Genomic DNA, 15,460 nt, shown 5'->3' on the forward strand with positions numbered 1-15,460 from the left:
AAAAAAAAAAAAAAAAAAAAAAAAAAAAAAAAAAAAAACAAATAGAGGAATACTGGATGCGACCAGTTTACTTATCCCCCTTCTCTTCACCTTAGCTCCAACCAGCCCAGGTGGACCTTTTGTCTCACTTTACCTCCAAGCACAGGGAGGATTATGGGCCTGAGGTTCCAGCAGGCTCACTGGTTCTCAACCCTTGGATGCACATTGGAATCACCTGGGGAAGCTTTCGACCCATCCCTGTGCACAGCCACAACCGTTCTAGGGACTCTGATTTACTTGGCCTTGAGGGTGGGTGTCCAGCGTCCCCATTTTAGCACTGAAAGTCCCACATTCTGGGGAACCCCTTAGCCCAGGGCAAACTGGAACAGTCCATCACCCTAGGCCTGGTCTTCAGGGTTTTTTGTTTGTTTTTTTTTTAAGTTTTGTTTACAATTCCCCAGGAAGGGTCTAACATGCAGCCAGGTGGAGAACCACTGCTAGCTTAGTTTCAGCAACAAGGGGTCTGCCCAGGTCTTAAACACTCTACTCTCAAGTTGTCTGCAAGTTATGGGCTTCATGGCAACCGTTAAATACACGCTGAATAAATGAGTGAAGTGAAAGAAATCTGATGCCTCTAGAAATAGATCATATCAAAGCTTATTTTGCCGCATCAATGATGCAGAAAAGCACTTACATCTAGAAAATTAAAAACCATAGGTTTGGATAAACAAATTGTGGCAGATCCACACAATGGAATACTACTCAGCAATAAAGAGGTGTGATCCATTCCTCCATGTTACATGGAGGAATCCCAAAAACATTATGCTGAGCGAAAGAAGCCACACACAGCAGGCCGCATACTATATGATTCCATTTATATGACATTTGTGAAAAAGCAAAACAGATCCGTGGTTGGCCAGAGCTGGGAGAGGGTGACTGGGGGCTGCCACCAGAGGGTGCAAAGGAACTTTTTGGGGCAATGGAAGCATTCTATATCTTAAAGTGGTGGTGACACAACGGTATACATTTGTCAAAACACACAGAACAGCATGACTTCATACCTATATCTCAAAACCTGACATTAGAAAATGTGACCTAGGGTAGATATATGTGTAGCAGGCGTTTTTCCCCACCCTCAGTAGTGGGTACTGATTTCCCAAACAGAAGCTGCTATATTTGCTGAATAAGGATCTTTCCAGAGGCTATGATTAGTGCAGAATGTCCCTCTCTCTGGGATGCATGAGCTTCCTGACCTGTCCTTCTGAAGCCATTTTATCTACACAGAAAAAACTTGTGGCTTTCCACGATATTTTTAGGGCCCTCCATGGGATAGAAGGCAGTATGGTGGGACAGACTGATCTGAGCTAGTTCACAGCTCTAATTATGTCATCAAGAAATCGTGTATCTTAGGGACTCTACTGGCTCCCAGCTTAGGCATACTTATCCATTAATTGAGACCACTTGCTTCTCAGAGTTGGCATTTTAAATAATGTGATTACAGGCTGGGCGTGGTGGCTCACACCTGTAATCCCAGCACTTTGGGAGGCTGAGGCGAGCAGATCACCTGAGGTTGGGAGTTCAAAAACAGCCTGGCCAACATGGTGAAACCTGGTCTCTACTAAAAACACAAAAATTAGCTGGGCATGATGGCAGGTGCCTGTAATCCCAGCTACTTGAGAGGGTAAGGCAGGAGAATCGCTTGAATCTGAGAGGCAAAGGTTGCAGTGAGCTGAGATCGAGCCATTGCACTCTAGCCTGGGTGACAAGAGTGAGACTCCATCTCTTTAAAAAAAAAAAAGTGATTATACACCACCAACTCCTGTTCCAGACCACGTGCACTTTGAAGAAATGGGGCAGCCACCGGCCTGCTGAGCAGTGAGCCAGGCACTACCAGCAGTATTACCGCGCATAGCTCGCTGCTCTCCCTCAAGCTTTTGACCCATGAGGGAACCATGAAAAACATGAACTAGGAAATGACAGCACAAAGCTGCATGTGGTGCCAAGTGACAGCTGTGGAAGCAGCCCCATGGGCCTTTGGAGGGAGAGGGCCTGGGGCCAGGTTTGAGGTCTACAAGCAGGAATGAGGAGCAGGCCAGTGAGGGCACAGGAGGCCCTCTCCGGGAAAGGATCCGAGAGGAGCTCCAGAGGTGGGCTGGGAGAACCTCATAGACAGTGTCGGGCAGGAGCTTTACAGGAAGGTTGCTGAGCAGAGAAAGAGCAGGATGAAAGAAGGGACTAGACTTGAGCCTGCTGATCTACTTGAGGCTTCTGAAATAATCCAGGGAATGCTTACAAATGAGCATGGAAAGAGGAACAGGTGTGAGACTTGAGGATGTCCTAAGATGTGATGAGGGACTGGGGAGGGGAGACAGATGAAAATGAGGGAGGCATGGCTTGCTTAACTATGCTCTCTAATAAACCAATGAAAAGGCAGTGAGAGCCAGAAGATTTACCAAAGGGCAAAGCCACTGAGGTGGGTTCTCTTGCTCCCACAGAGATTACGTTCACAAAGGCATTTCAGGCTGTCATTTCTATTTCCTGCAGCATGCAAGGTCCAGAGAAGTCACTTCATTGATGGGATATATTTCTATAGGTTGATTCACCTGACATTGCTGTTGAAGATCTTGTATGTAGATGTGTGTGTAGGTGTCATAAGCTAGAGATACTATGGTTTCAGATTTGACTTGGCCAAGAAATTGTACTTAACTGTGTGTGTGTGTGTGTGTGCATGTGTATCTGTATTAGAGAGGCTACTTACTGCTGTCCATGGTCCCCAGGCTATTGCCGTCCAAAATCCCATTCTAGTCCACCTGATTCATTATCCCAACACTATTAGCTGAAGCTACCACCCTGTGATGTGCCAGTGCATTCTGGGAAATTCAGGCCACTTTAAACCCCTGCTACAGACCCAATCTGGCCATCCAGGGACAGAAAAGATGGCAAGCCCTTTTATGACCCTTCTTACCTCAATTGCAAATATCTCCAGAGTACTGATAATGTTTTTATTTTTAAAATAAATCTCTTAGCTGGGTGTGGTGGCTCATGCTTATAATCCCAGCACTTTGGGAGACCGAGATGGGAGGATCATGAAGTCAGGAGTTCTAGATCAGCCTGGACAACATGGTGAAACCCATCTTTACTAAAAATACAAAAATTAGCCAGGCATGGTGGCACATGCCTGTAATTCCAGCTACTGTGGAGGCTGAGGCAGGAGAATTGCTTGAGCTCATGAAGTAGAGGTTGCAGTGAGCAGAGATCACGCCATTGCACTTCAGCCTGGGTGACAGAGTGAGACTCTGTCTCAAAAAAAAAGTCTCCCAATTACAAAAGAAATAATGAGTTCATTTTGGAAAATTTGGGAAAGGTACAAGAATAAAAATCAATCTTAGCCTCAATTCCCAGAGATAACCACTCTTAATAGTCTGATGATATCCTTCTGTGCTTAAATTTTTAAATATACAAATTTATATTAAGCACTGGGACATGTGCTATATATGATCTTATATATCTGTCATGTTCATGTTATTTAACAATGGAAAGCATTATCTTCAAAACTATGATTTTAATATTAATTATATTCCACTGTATGAATGAACCATAATTCTAAGTCTCCCTCTCCATATTTAAAAAATATCATAACTACTGCTGTCATGAATGTCTTTGTGGGTAAAATTTTACTGGTTTTATTGCTTATTTTTCTTCTTTTCCATATTTCATTTTAATAGCAGGTTTCATTACTTTTTCAAGATGGAGTCCCAGGAGGTAGGTACTGAGTAAAAAGGACCCTTTTTTGGAGATGGAGTCTCGCTCTGTCACCCAGGCTGGAAGTATAGTGGCACGATCTCAGCTCACTGCAACCTCTGCCTACTGAGTTCAAGTGATTCTAGTGTCTCAGCCTCCCGAGTAGCTTGGATGACAGGCATGCACCACCACACTCAGTTAATTTTTTTGTATTTTTAGTAGAAACGGTTTCACCACGTTGGCCAGGCTGATCTCCAACACCTGGTCTCAAGTGATTCACCTGCTTCAGCTTCCTAAAAGACTGGGATTACAGGCATAAGCCACCACACCTGGCAAAGAAAGGACCTCCCCCTTCCTTCCCCTGAGACTGTCTTGGTCTGTGCCCAGGCTGGAGTGCAGTGGTGCAATCTTGGCACACTGTGACGTCTGCCTCCCAGGTTCAAGTGATTCTCCTGCCTCAGCCTCCCAAGTAGCTGGGACTACAGTTAGGCACAAGCCACCACTCCTGGATAATTTTTGTATTTTTACTAGAGATGGGGTTTCACCATGTTGACCAGGCTGATCTTAAATTCTTGACCTCAGATGATCTGCCTGCCTAGGCCTCCCAAAGTACTGGGATTACAGGTATGAGCCACCATGCCTGTCAAAGAGGAACCAGTTTTAACACTCCTGATTTGTTTTGCCAAATTGTTTCCCAAAGGTGGCTGTTCGTATCACAAGCTCCCAACAGCATCTGGGTAAGCTCACTTTACTAATTTTGGGTACTAGCATTTTAAAGTTACAAATTTATATTAAGTTCTTTTGCTGATATTTTTTAATGCCAACTCCATTGCCAAATTTTTGAATACAAAGAAACTATGGGACAATAATTGCATGTAGATTCCCAGCAGCAGTCGGGGACCTCTCACATGAGCAGGGTTTTGGTGCTGTTAGTGGGCCTGCTCCTGACCTGGGACATCAGTTAGCTTATAGCCTTTGCTGCAAATGAAACTTCTGGGTCAAATGGACCTTCAGGTTCCTCATGCCCCTCTGGGCTCCCACTTTTCTTGCTGGAAGAAGGTTCCCCTAAGGGGAGAAACCCACAGCCATCCTCACCTGTGAATGAGGCATTCTAGCACCTGCCAGGCCTCACCTTGTTCTTGGCAAGTACGTTGGCTCCTGCTTTAACGAGCAGCTTGGCTGACTGGCTGAAACCGTGCCAGGATGCTTCATGCAAGGCTGTATTCCCATCCTAAGGAAGACACACAGGTGGGAAAGGCACATTACCCAAGACTAATTCTTCTCATCATGATCAATACAACACAGTGGATTTTTACAAAACACCAGAAGGCCTTTCTCAATTGGACTTTCTCATCTGAGCCACTGACTACAGAAGATGATTTAAGTGGTTAGTTTCTCCATTCTCCCAGAAATGTTACATAATAAGAACCATTATAGATGCACAGAAGAGAAATGAACCCATGATGAACCATGGATGACTGTTCATAAGGCAATAGGGGTTAAGTCTCTCTAAGAACCCCAGTTGAGAAAGGCTCCAGACCCCATCCACAGCTTTTGTTTAACAGAAAGCAACATCAGGATGGCATGCTGTCTGTTCCTTCCCACCTCCACCACCCTTAGAGTCTGCTCTGCTCCTGGCATCAGAGAGAACCCTGCAAAGGTCAGGCAAAGGAAGAGCCCAGCTTTGTAAGATTCAGGGGCCTGACAGATTCCTCCACCACTATTCACCAAAACTTAATCTCACCAACCACCTTAATCCAAAAGACTCAGGTTCCCCAACAAATAATGAGGAAGGACTGAGGAAACAGTGATTTGGAAATAAAACTAACAAGTATCCTCAATGTGTGGCTTTTATTTTTTGAGAGAGAGTCTCGCTCTCTGTGACCTAGAGTGGAGTGCAGTGGTGCAATCTCAGCTCACTTCAACTTCTGCCTCCAGAGTTCAAACGATTCTCCTGCCTCAGCCTCCCAAGTAGCTGGGATTATAGGCATGCACCACTACACCTGGCTAATTTTTGTATTTTTAGTAGAAACAGGGTTTCACCATGTTGCCTAGGCTGGTCTCGAACTCCTGACCTCAAGTGATCCACCCACCTCGGCTTCCCACAGTACTGGGATTACAGGTGTGAGCCACTGCACCCAGCTAATGTGTGGCTTTTTTTTTCTTTTTTCTTTTCTCAAATGTTACATGTAATGTGTGGCTTTTAAATAAAAATCATTTAATGAACATAGCTCATATTTGCTAAGTTTACTATTTTAAACCAAGAAATATCATTAAGTACAATAAATTGAGTGGGGTGGGGGCAGGAAGGCAAGGGTTACAGGAAGGGCAGAGCCTGGAGAGGGAAGGGTACCGGGCAACAGCTAGGGCCAGCGCAGGTGCATTCTCCAATTACATCCAGGTTCTGGTTTAGGCTTTAACTCAACCACATCCATGCACCTGGAAACAACTAAAAATAAAGGCCTGGCCAGGTGTGGTGGCTCATGCCTGTAATCCCAGCACTGTGGGAAGCCAAGGCAGGTGGATCATCTGAGGTCAGGAGTTCAAGACCATCCAGACTAACATGGAGAAACCCTATCTCTACTAAAAATACAAAATTAGCTGGGCGTAGTGGCACATGCCTGTAATCCCAGCTACTTGGGAGACTGAGGCAGAAGAATCGCTTGAACCTGGGAGTCAGAGGTTGCAGTGAGCCAAGATGATGCAATAGCACTCCAGCCTGGGCAAGAAGAGCGAAACTCCATCCCTAAATAAATAAATACAAAATAAAAGCCTAACACAGTTGACATCCACAAAGGGAAGTCTAGGGTCTCAAAGGCCAGAGGATGGGGTGGTTGCTGGGAACTGTATTGGTGATGTGTGGCTTGGACAGTGGGACTGACTGCAGAAGGAGGAAGACACAGGAAAGGGGGATGCAGGGGGCAGGGGGCACAGGGTGTGGGGCTTCTGGGTGCTGGCAATGAGCTGCTTCTTGAGCTGGGTGCTCACACAGGTGTGTTCAACTAGTGAAATTCATCAAGCTTCACTTGTCCATTTTTCTGCATGTATATTATATTTTAATGAAGTTATTTTTAAAAAGTAAAGCAGAGTTCTTCCAAGCATAGCCTCTTTTTTAAAAAAAAAGTAAGCAGAGGCTGAATTACACTTAATTGTGAAGTTTTGTGTTTTAAGATTGTTTGAAAATTTAAGAAGATCGGGTTAATATGTAAGAAGTCTCTCACTCTGTCGTCCAGGCTGGAATGCAGTGATGCGATCATGGCTCACTGGAGCATCAACCTCCTGAGCTCAACAATCCTCCCATCTCAGCCTCCTGGGTAGCTGGGACTACTGGTGTGTACCACCATGACTTGCTAATATATTTTTTTTAATTTTCAAATTTTTTGTGGAGTCAGTGGTTTGGTATGTTGACTAAGCTGGTCTCGAAGTCCTGGCCTGAAGCAATCCTCCCCCTTAGCCTCCCAGAGTGCTGGGATTATAGGCGTGAGCTACTGTGCTTGGCCTAATGGAGCTTACTTTTTTTCCTGCAGTATAGTTTGAAGAAATTAACTTGCTCACTTATCTAAGAAAGTAAACAGAAAGTCTGGGGGCACATCCCTTGTCCCCACCCCCACCCAGGCCTACATAGGTCCTTATTTCTAGATTTTTTTCTTTACCATTTAAGATTTATGTGGTTGTCACTGGTGCCATGGAATAAGGAAAAACATTTAAAAAAAAATACAATTGGCAGCTAGGCACAATGGCTCATGCCTGTAATCCCAGCACCTTGGGAGGCCGAGGTAGGAGGAGCGCTTGAGCCCAGAGTTCCAGGTGCAGTGTGCTACGATCATGCCACTGCACTCCAGCCTGTGCAACAAAGTGAGACCCTCTCTCAAAAAGAAAAGGAAAAAAAAAACTACAATTGTTTGGGATACCAGATAGTGTTTCAAAGGAATTTTGGGCTGATTTCATCATGTTAAATCATAAGTGGAAAGATGGGAGTGATAATATGGCAAGGACTCAAAAATTTCCAGAGCGGGCTTCTCCCTGGAACCACTGGCTTCCCTCGCCTTGGAGAGTAAGTAAGCTCAGTGTCCACTCACCTTGTCTTGTCTGTCCAGGGCACACCCCTCATGGATGAGTGCGGAGATGATCTCCGTGTTCCCCACCACCGTGGCCCGGTGCAAGGCAGTCTGGTCCCCCTGCAAAGTGACAAGAAGGCAGGAACAGCAGTCAGCTCCCCTGCACCCCCTTGCACTACTCACTTGACACCTGGACACAAAGACCCCTCCTGTCCCCATATAGAGCAGAGTGGTTATTTGCAGAAGGGCTTTGTGGTCTTGTTAGTAGACAATGCATGCTAGCAGAGCAATTTTGTTCACAAACTAAGAGAGAGACATTAAGCCAACAGCAAGAATAGCCCTTGGCCACAGAGCTGACCTCAGAATGAGGGTCAGGCTCTCACCTTCCATCCAGGACACATGATTGTCACAGGTGTGAAGAGTGGGTGTGGGGGCAGGTGTGTGCTATACAATTAAAGCAGCAATGCCTGGAATCTCTACTGCCTGTCAAGTTCTCAGCTTGCAGGGGAACCACTGTCCAGCTCTGTCAGTTAGCAGCACTCATGATTTGATGCCAGGCATGTCATTTGTTCACTGACTTGTACTAGTTAAGAGCAATGCAAGGGTTTGCCCTATTTCATCTGAGGACTCCAGGGACGGTAGCTATCACTGCATATTTCTAAGAAGCCTCTTCAGAGATTTCATGACAACATCCTCACTGATTTATGCTGCATTCTGAACCCTTTTCTCTGTGATTGGATTCCTGGGATTACCAGCCGTTTTTCTCCTTTAGGCGCCAAAGGGAACTTGACTGTTTTCCTAATTGCAGTTGAGTGAAGGATGAAACACTCCCAGAGGTAAGCAGGTCAAGACTGTAACAGGAGAGTTCTGAAGTCTCTAAGTACCCTTTATCTCTGACAGGTCCTCAGGAAGCTAAGTTGAGGCAAATCAAGCTGAGCCTGTTTTCCAGGCTTCAAAGGGAGGAGGGGTGGGCAGTGTGGACATGCTCTAGTAGAAAAAGTAATGAGCATGAGACAAGGGGTCAGGAGGCCGGGGTTGTGCACAGCTTGCTAGAAGCCTGTCGCCCTGCTGGACCTCAGGTGTGTCACCTATAAAAGGAGAGGGTGGATGATCTCCAGGGTTCCTGCATTGCCTTCTTGGATTTTGTGATTTGGTTGGTCAGAGCCTTGTAAAGTTTCCTGGCAGAGCACCAGAGAGGCAAAGGAAACACTCTGGGGTGTCCTGGTCCTTGGCACAGGAGAGGGCAGAGGCCATCACAAGATAAAACAGATTTTTTAAAAGAAGGATGCACTGCTACCTAAAAACAACCTTAATGAAATACTGATTCTACTTATTAAACTCCACTGATCTATAACAAACAACAATGCACATTAAAAGCATGTAATCTGAAATAAAGTTCTAAAGATGGATGGTGATGGTTGCACCACACTGTGAATGTACTTAATGCCACTGAACCGTATAGTAAATATGTTCAGATGCTAAATTTAATGCTATGTATGTTTTATTACAATAAAAAAACAATCCCTGTTAAAACTCGAAATTGCTTTCTTAAAATTAAAAGTGTCCCTTTAAAACTCCATGAAAGGATTTTTTCTCGTTTTTCTTTTTATAATTTTTAATATTTTCCAGCTTTTTATATTTGACACGGATAACTTTTAGCATCCAGAAAAACTGCTACTTATTGGAAGTCTGAGCAGAAACAATACTCCAATAATGGGACTGTCTCTGTCACAGACTCTTTTCTCACTGTTCATTCATGGAAAGTAAAGAATTTCTGTAGTGAGAAGGTCAGGACACTGAGGACAGGTCACTGTCCTCAACATTGCCACCACTGACCCTCCCTTCAGCATCCTAAACTATTATTCTCGTTACTAATTAGGCACAGGCTGGTTTTCTTCCCAGAATTCTTATTCAAAGGTAACCCTTGCTGTGGTTAAAAGAAGAACGTGGCTGCTGGGGCAGTGGCAGCAGGAGGTGGACTGTGCCATTGCACTGTCTACCTCAGACCTCTTAGAAAGTAGTTCTAGACAAGGAAACTAGTAATCATATGAGATACCACCCAGGTCTCAACTTTTTGTTTTTGTTTTGAGACGGAGTCTCGCTCTGTCGCCCAGGCTGGTGTGCACCATCTTGGCTCACTGAAACCTCCACCTCCCAAGTTCAAGTGATTCTTCTGCCTCAGCCTCCAGAGTAGCTGGGATTACAGGCATCTGCCACCATGCCTGGCTAATTTTTTTTTTTTTTTTTGTATTTTTAGTAGAGACGGAGTTTCACCATGTTGGCCAGGCTGGTCTTGAACTCCTGGCCTCAAGTGATCCACCCGCCTCAGCCTCCCTAAGCGTTGGGATTACAGGCGTGAGCCACCGTGGCCAGACCCAAGTCTCAACTTTTTAAAATTTCCATAAGATTTCCAAGACTTCCCATTTCTCTAGCAGAGTGCTGATGGAGTTTCCCAAAATAGGCCTCTAGTGCAATTGATGATTACTGATCTGCTAAAAAACAGTGCCCTCCTTAGCAAGAACCATGTAATTGCAGCTCACGCTTTCAGGGTAGTACTGACTTGGTTAGATTTCCACTTGTTACAGGCTTTTTAATATAACCACAAACTGCCTACACTGTAGCGCTCTCTGTACCAACAAAAACAACCTTTTTCCAGGATAAAACCTATCACTCTGTATTGTTCATAAAGTGTGAGCAACAAGCCCTGAGCACACGGGGTAAGTTAGCCACTCTTGCTGTACAAATTATTTCATGAAGGGCCTTCACTGGATGATAGGGTGCAGTCTAACATAAGCCTTGGTTTAGGTCAAATGTTTTTTATCATGTTTCACAAGCTGCCCTCTAAAATTATGGAGTTGAGGCATCTTTGGAGCCAGAAGGGCACATTATTTATTACTTGCTTTCATCATTAATCTACTGTATTTGCTTCCTTTGAGACAACTTTCCTTTGTGAAACTCTAGCTCAATACAAGCAGCTAAATCTAACTTTCAGTTCAGACCTTAGGTGGAAATTTCTAGACTAGCAAGATTCAGGAGATCTAATGACTTGTGTGAGGTTGCAGCAAGAACACAAATTGTCCTAAGCTGCTGGCATGGGTGTCTCCTGCACACCCCTTCCTCTGGGGACCTTGTGGCTGTCCTACCTGTCTCCAGGCCACAGAACCCCCTCCAGCCGTCCTCTCAGACAGAGACCTCACTGAGACCCCGGTCAGATAAACAATGCTGTCTCGCCAGGCTCGGCCTCTCCCTGCAGAAAGTGCCTGTCCTTGGCTGGACTGCCAGCTGTGCTTACACTAGCTGGAATGGTTCTGGAGGACTGAGCAATACGCTTTCTTTGGCTTTGAAAAACTCACCCTTCTCAAGTCACCAAGATGAGAATTAAAGGCTCTGAGGGACACAAAACATAATCAAAGGCTGCCTCAGGTTATCATCTCAGATCTATTCTTCCTTAGAATACAACACAAACAATTTAGCACCCCTTGGTTGAAGCATGGTCAGTTACCTACAAATGGACTCTTTCCTCCTCTAAGATTAAAATTTACTATGGAAACATTTCCTCCTTGAAATAACACAGAGAAGAACAAGATGTACCCTCAATACTTACAAGTGGCTACTTTGACATAATTTTTTTTTTTTTTTTTTTTTTGAAATGGATTCTCGCTCTGTCACCAGGCTGGAGTACAGTGGCAAGATCTTGGCTCACTGCAATCTCCACCTCCTGGGTTCAAGGGATTCTTCTGTCTCAGCCTCTCGAGTAGCTGGGACTACTTGCGCAAGCCACCATGCCCAGCTAATTTTCGTATTTTTAGTAGAGACGAGGTTTCACCAAGTTGGTCAGGATGGTATCGATCTCTTGACCTTGTGATCCGCCCGCCTCGTCCTCCCAAAGTGCTGGGATTACAGGTGTGAGCCACCATGCCCGGCCCTGACATGATTCTTACTTGTATATGATCTAAGTCAATCATGAAGTTCTGAAATGCTAGGAAAAGGCAGAGAACTCTCAACAGCACTTACTCAATTATCTACTCAGTGAACATTCATTCATTCATTTTGATACAGGGTCTCACTCTGTCACTTACCCTAGAGTGCAGTGGCATGATCTCAGCTCACTGCAACCTCCACCTCCCAGGCTCAATCAATCTTCCCACTTTAGCCTCCTGAGTAGCTGGGACCACAGGCATTTGCCACCATGCCCAGCTATTTTTAAAATTTTTTGTAGAGATGGAGTTTCGCCATATTGCCCAGGCTGGTCTCCAACTCCTGGGTTCAAGGGATCCTTCCTCTGTAGCCACCCAAAGTGCTGGGATTACAGGCATGAGCCACCACACCCGGCCTGAATATTTATTGACTAACTACTATGTGCCAGTCTAATTCCCTCATTTTATTGATTTTTATCTTATTTTATTGATGTCTAATTCTCTCGTTTTATTGGTAAGCCTAGAACTCAGGGTAGCACGCTTGGACCAGAAATCAAATTGTCAAGGCTCTTTGTACTCACTCCAAGCTGCCTTCAACTTGTGAAGTCATTAACCTTAAGACGGGCCTCAGAAAAGATCAGATGCGTCTGTGGGGTTGGGGCTGCCTCTTTCATAAAGTATAGCTGCTGTAGCTGCCCAAGAAGTATTTGTTGAATGATTAACTACAAGAAGCAGAAGGAAAAATGCTGTGGCTGGAAACTTGAAGAGCCTGCCACCTTGCAGTTTGGCACTATGATTTGGAACACGTTGACCCATTTGCACAGTACATGAACTGCTGGATCTCAGTTCTTCTGAGACAGTGTTTCTCACTTTGAGATTTTCAGAGCTTTAGTGTCTGTAAGGTCTAAATCTTTCTTTTGAAATACTGTTCTCTTTCCTACATGGTGAAAAAGTGAGCATAGTGTTGGCAGATTCCAAGGCCACACTCATGGAAGAAATTCCAGTCATGCAAGGGTGCAGCGTGCCCCTCTTCAGGAGGAATCACACCCATGTGGCACAGGCAGACATACTGTAAGGAAGCTCAAGACAGGATAGTGTGCAAAGCAAGTTGCTGACCTCTTTTTCTCTCTCTGATCTTCTAGGGTCCTTCCTAACCTTCCCTCTGTGGTTTTTCTTATTTTTGTCTTCTTTCATGGCTTTCATTGTGGCCACAGCATCCTGGACTATTTCTGAGGCGGGGGCTATGTGACTGCTCATTGACCAATCAGAGATGGCATTGGCGTTCCAATGAGAGTTGACAGGATTGGCAAGAAGCAAGGGAGAATTTGCTCCTGGAGTTGCATAATCTAAAGAACTGGTTTCCACAGGTTGAAATTCATAATAATCCCACTCCAAGCCACTGGAGGTCATTCTTCAACTAATTCTCAGTCCTTACCATGCCATAAATCAGTATCTGCAGAATATGAAGTTAGGAGTAAATTCTTTATAACATTAACATTCTCTGTTTCTACCCACCATCCAAGACAGGTAACTTCTGAAATTGATTTTTTCTTTTTTCTTTTTTTTTTTTGAGACGGAGTTTTCGCTCTTGTTACCCAGGCTGGAGTGCAATGGCGTGATCTCGGCTCACCGCAACCTCTGCCTCCTGGGTTCAGGCAATTCTCCTGCCTCAGCCTCCTGAGTAGCTGGGACTACAGGCATGCGCCACCATGCCCAGCTAATTTTTTGTAGTTTTAGTAGAGACGGGGTTTCACCATGTTGACCAGGATGGCCTTGATCTCTTGACCTTGTGATCCACCCGCCTCGGCCTCCCAAAGTGCTGGGATTATAGGCTTGAGCCACCGCGCCCAGCCTGAAATTGATTTTTTCTAATAACTGATCTTCTAGATTCTTTAAAGGACACAATCAAGAGTTTTCTTCCTTGATTTCTTGCATGTATTTCAAGGCTGGTCATCAACAGCATGTTAAATACACAGAGAACAGGAATGGATCATATGCCGGCAAATGAGTTTTTTCAGAACTAGTGAAGGTGAATTCTACCTTCCCCTCTCCCAACTGCTTCTTGTTGTGTATTTTTTTTTTTAATTTGGGAGAAGAAATATATGCATCGTCTGTCTAGGACAAGGAAAAGATGCAAGAAAATAACTTCAATAAATAAAAGGGGATCTTTCTGTCTAAAAGTAGAGCTGGCTTTTCTTCTGCTGACACATCTCACTTTGGCTACCTAAAATAATTCTTGCCTGTTTCACGTCCTACCTCGCCTGGTATAAACAGCAGCAGTTCTAGCAAATTAGCAAGGCTTTTGCTGCATGAGAACACAGTGATACTTGGAGTCCCGGATGTGAGGCAGGGGTATCAAGTTGGAATGGGTTAGCACGTCCAGCATTTTGGCATTGCCACTGTGGCAAGCAAAGCCTTTAATTATATGAAGAGAAGACCAGATGCATCCCAACATGTTTGCAGCAGTAACTCAACGTCCCACCTTTTCTGTGGTCAAAATATTTTCTTTCTCCTTGTATTTTTGCTCCTGTCATCTAGGGATATGATATAGTTGAAAATGTTATGATGGCCACGGTGCAGGAAAATAAAGTATTATGACCCAAGGTAGAAATCAACAGCTTAAAGCTAAATCAGCATTTTTTGAAAGTAACATCCTTGATGACCCAGCAGGTTCCAGATATAACCAGAGATGTATGAAAGACACTGGATGGCCTTCTGCCCATGCATAAAACAGTCATATTTAGTTATTTCTTTACAAATACTATCCTTCTCACTGTGAGTTTGCCAAGTTTTATGACATTATATACAGACCCAAAGAAGATTAGAAGCACTTTGGTAAACCACACTCTAGCACATCTGAAGGTATGAAATTTGAAACACGCTCTATAACTACAGTTATTAAAGGTGAATTTGGAAGAGGTTGTAAGTGCAAACACTCCAAGATTCTGTGTTCCCTACAAAAGTTCTTATTTCTTAAGAGTTCTACTACACGAATTAGTGTTGCAACCATTTCTAAAAATAGTTTTCAATTATACTATCAAAGGACCTTTTCCTAATAGTTGTTGGAGGACAATTTATATGGTCCTCTCTTAGAGAATCCACCTTCTCCAAAGACCCAATAGGGCAGCCCACTGAACTGCATGACTCCAACCCAGCCACTACTAACTCACTCAGGATTGGCCACTTGATGCCAGAGGAGCCAATCAGAGTCTATCTCTAGATAATCCGAATGCATAGACTCAGAGCTGAGTTGGTTGGTGGACATGTCTCAATAATAGCATAGTACCAGAGTGAACTGTTTCTGGAGGCCTCCTTTTTCTTAGATTCTATGATTTTTGTGTCTTCCCCTCAACTCCCCAACTTCAATAGCTCCTTTTCCATGTCATAGTCACAGACGGAGACATTAAGATAAGAAAAAAATTAAGTTTTTGACCCCCATTTTTCTCCAATGATAAATTTGGTCACTGACACACAATTCCAGTGGGTCTTGCCCATACTGATGTGCATGTGTGTGTCCCTTTATGCCGAGACCTGACACAGGCAAAAATGCCCTTTGAGGCATTTTGTATAATAGACACGAAGTGATCACTTGAATAATAGACAGGAAGTAAACCGGAGAGAGATCCAAGATGGCTGATCACTAGCAGCTCGGGATTGCAGCTCCCACTGAAAGAGCAGAGAACGAGAGGACGCCACACTTTCAGATCAATTTTTGTTGCTCACACACCAGGAGATTCCCAGCGGAGGAGCCCCACGTGTCGCCAG

General features: G+C 44.4%; 1 protein-coding gene across 9 annotated transcripts in view; it reads right to left on the reverse strand.

Annotated features, from left to right (window-relative positions):
* Positions 1-13,120, reverse strand: part of ANKRD6 (ankyrin repeat domain 6) — a 37,085-nt gene extending 23,965 nt beyond the window's left edge. For 4 of the 9 annotated variants that reach the window (XM_017506799.2, XM_037730796.1, XM_017506797.2 and 1 more), the window contains exons 1-3: positions 12,812-13,120; positions 7,800-7,898; positions 4,853-4,951 (exon numbers count right to left, since the gene is read on the reverse strand). In XM_017506799.2, the coding sequence (XP_017362288.1) occupies positions 4,853-4,951; positions 7,800-7,898; positions 12,812-13,105 (492 nt within the window). In that variant the 5' untranslated portion in view covers positions 13,106-13,120. The remainder of the gene's footprint in view (positions 1-4,852; positions 4,952-7,799; positions 7,899-12,811) is intronic. The other 5 variants (XM_017506800.2, XM_017506795.2, XM_037730797.1 and 2 more) reach the window with 3 other exon arrangements.
* Positions 13,121-15,460: the final 2,340 nt, after the last annotated feature.

This window comes from Cebus imitator, unplaced genomic scaffold, assembly GCF_001604975.1.
Source record: "Cebus imitator isolate Cc_AM_T3 unplaced genomic scaffold, Cebus_imitator-1.0 Scaffold359, whole genome shotgun sequence".
Taxonomy (NCBI): domain Eukaryota; kingdom Metazoa; phylum Chordata; class Mammalia; order Primates; family Cebidae; genus Cebus; species Cebus imitator.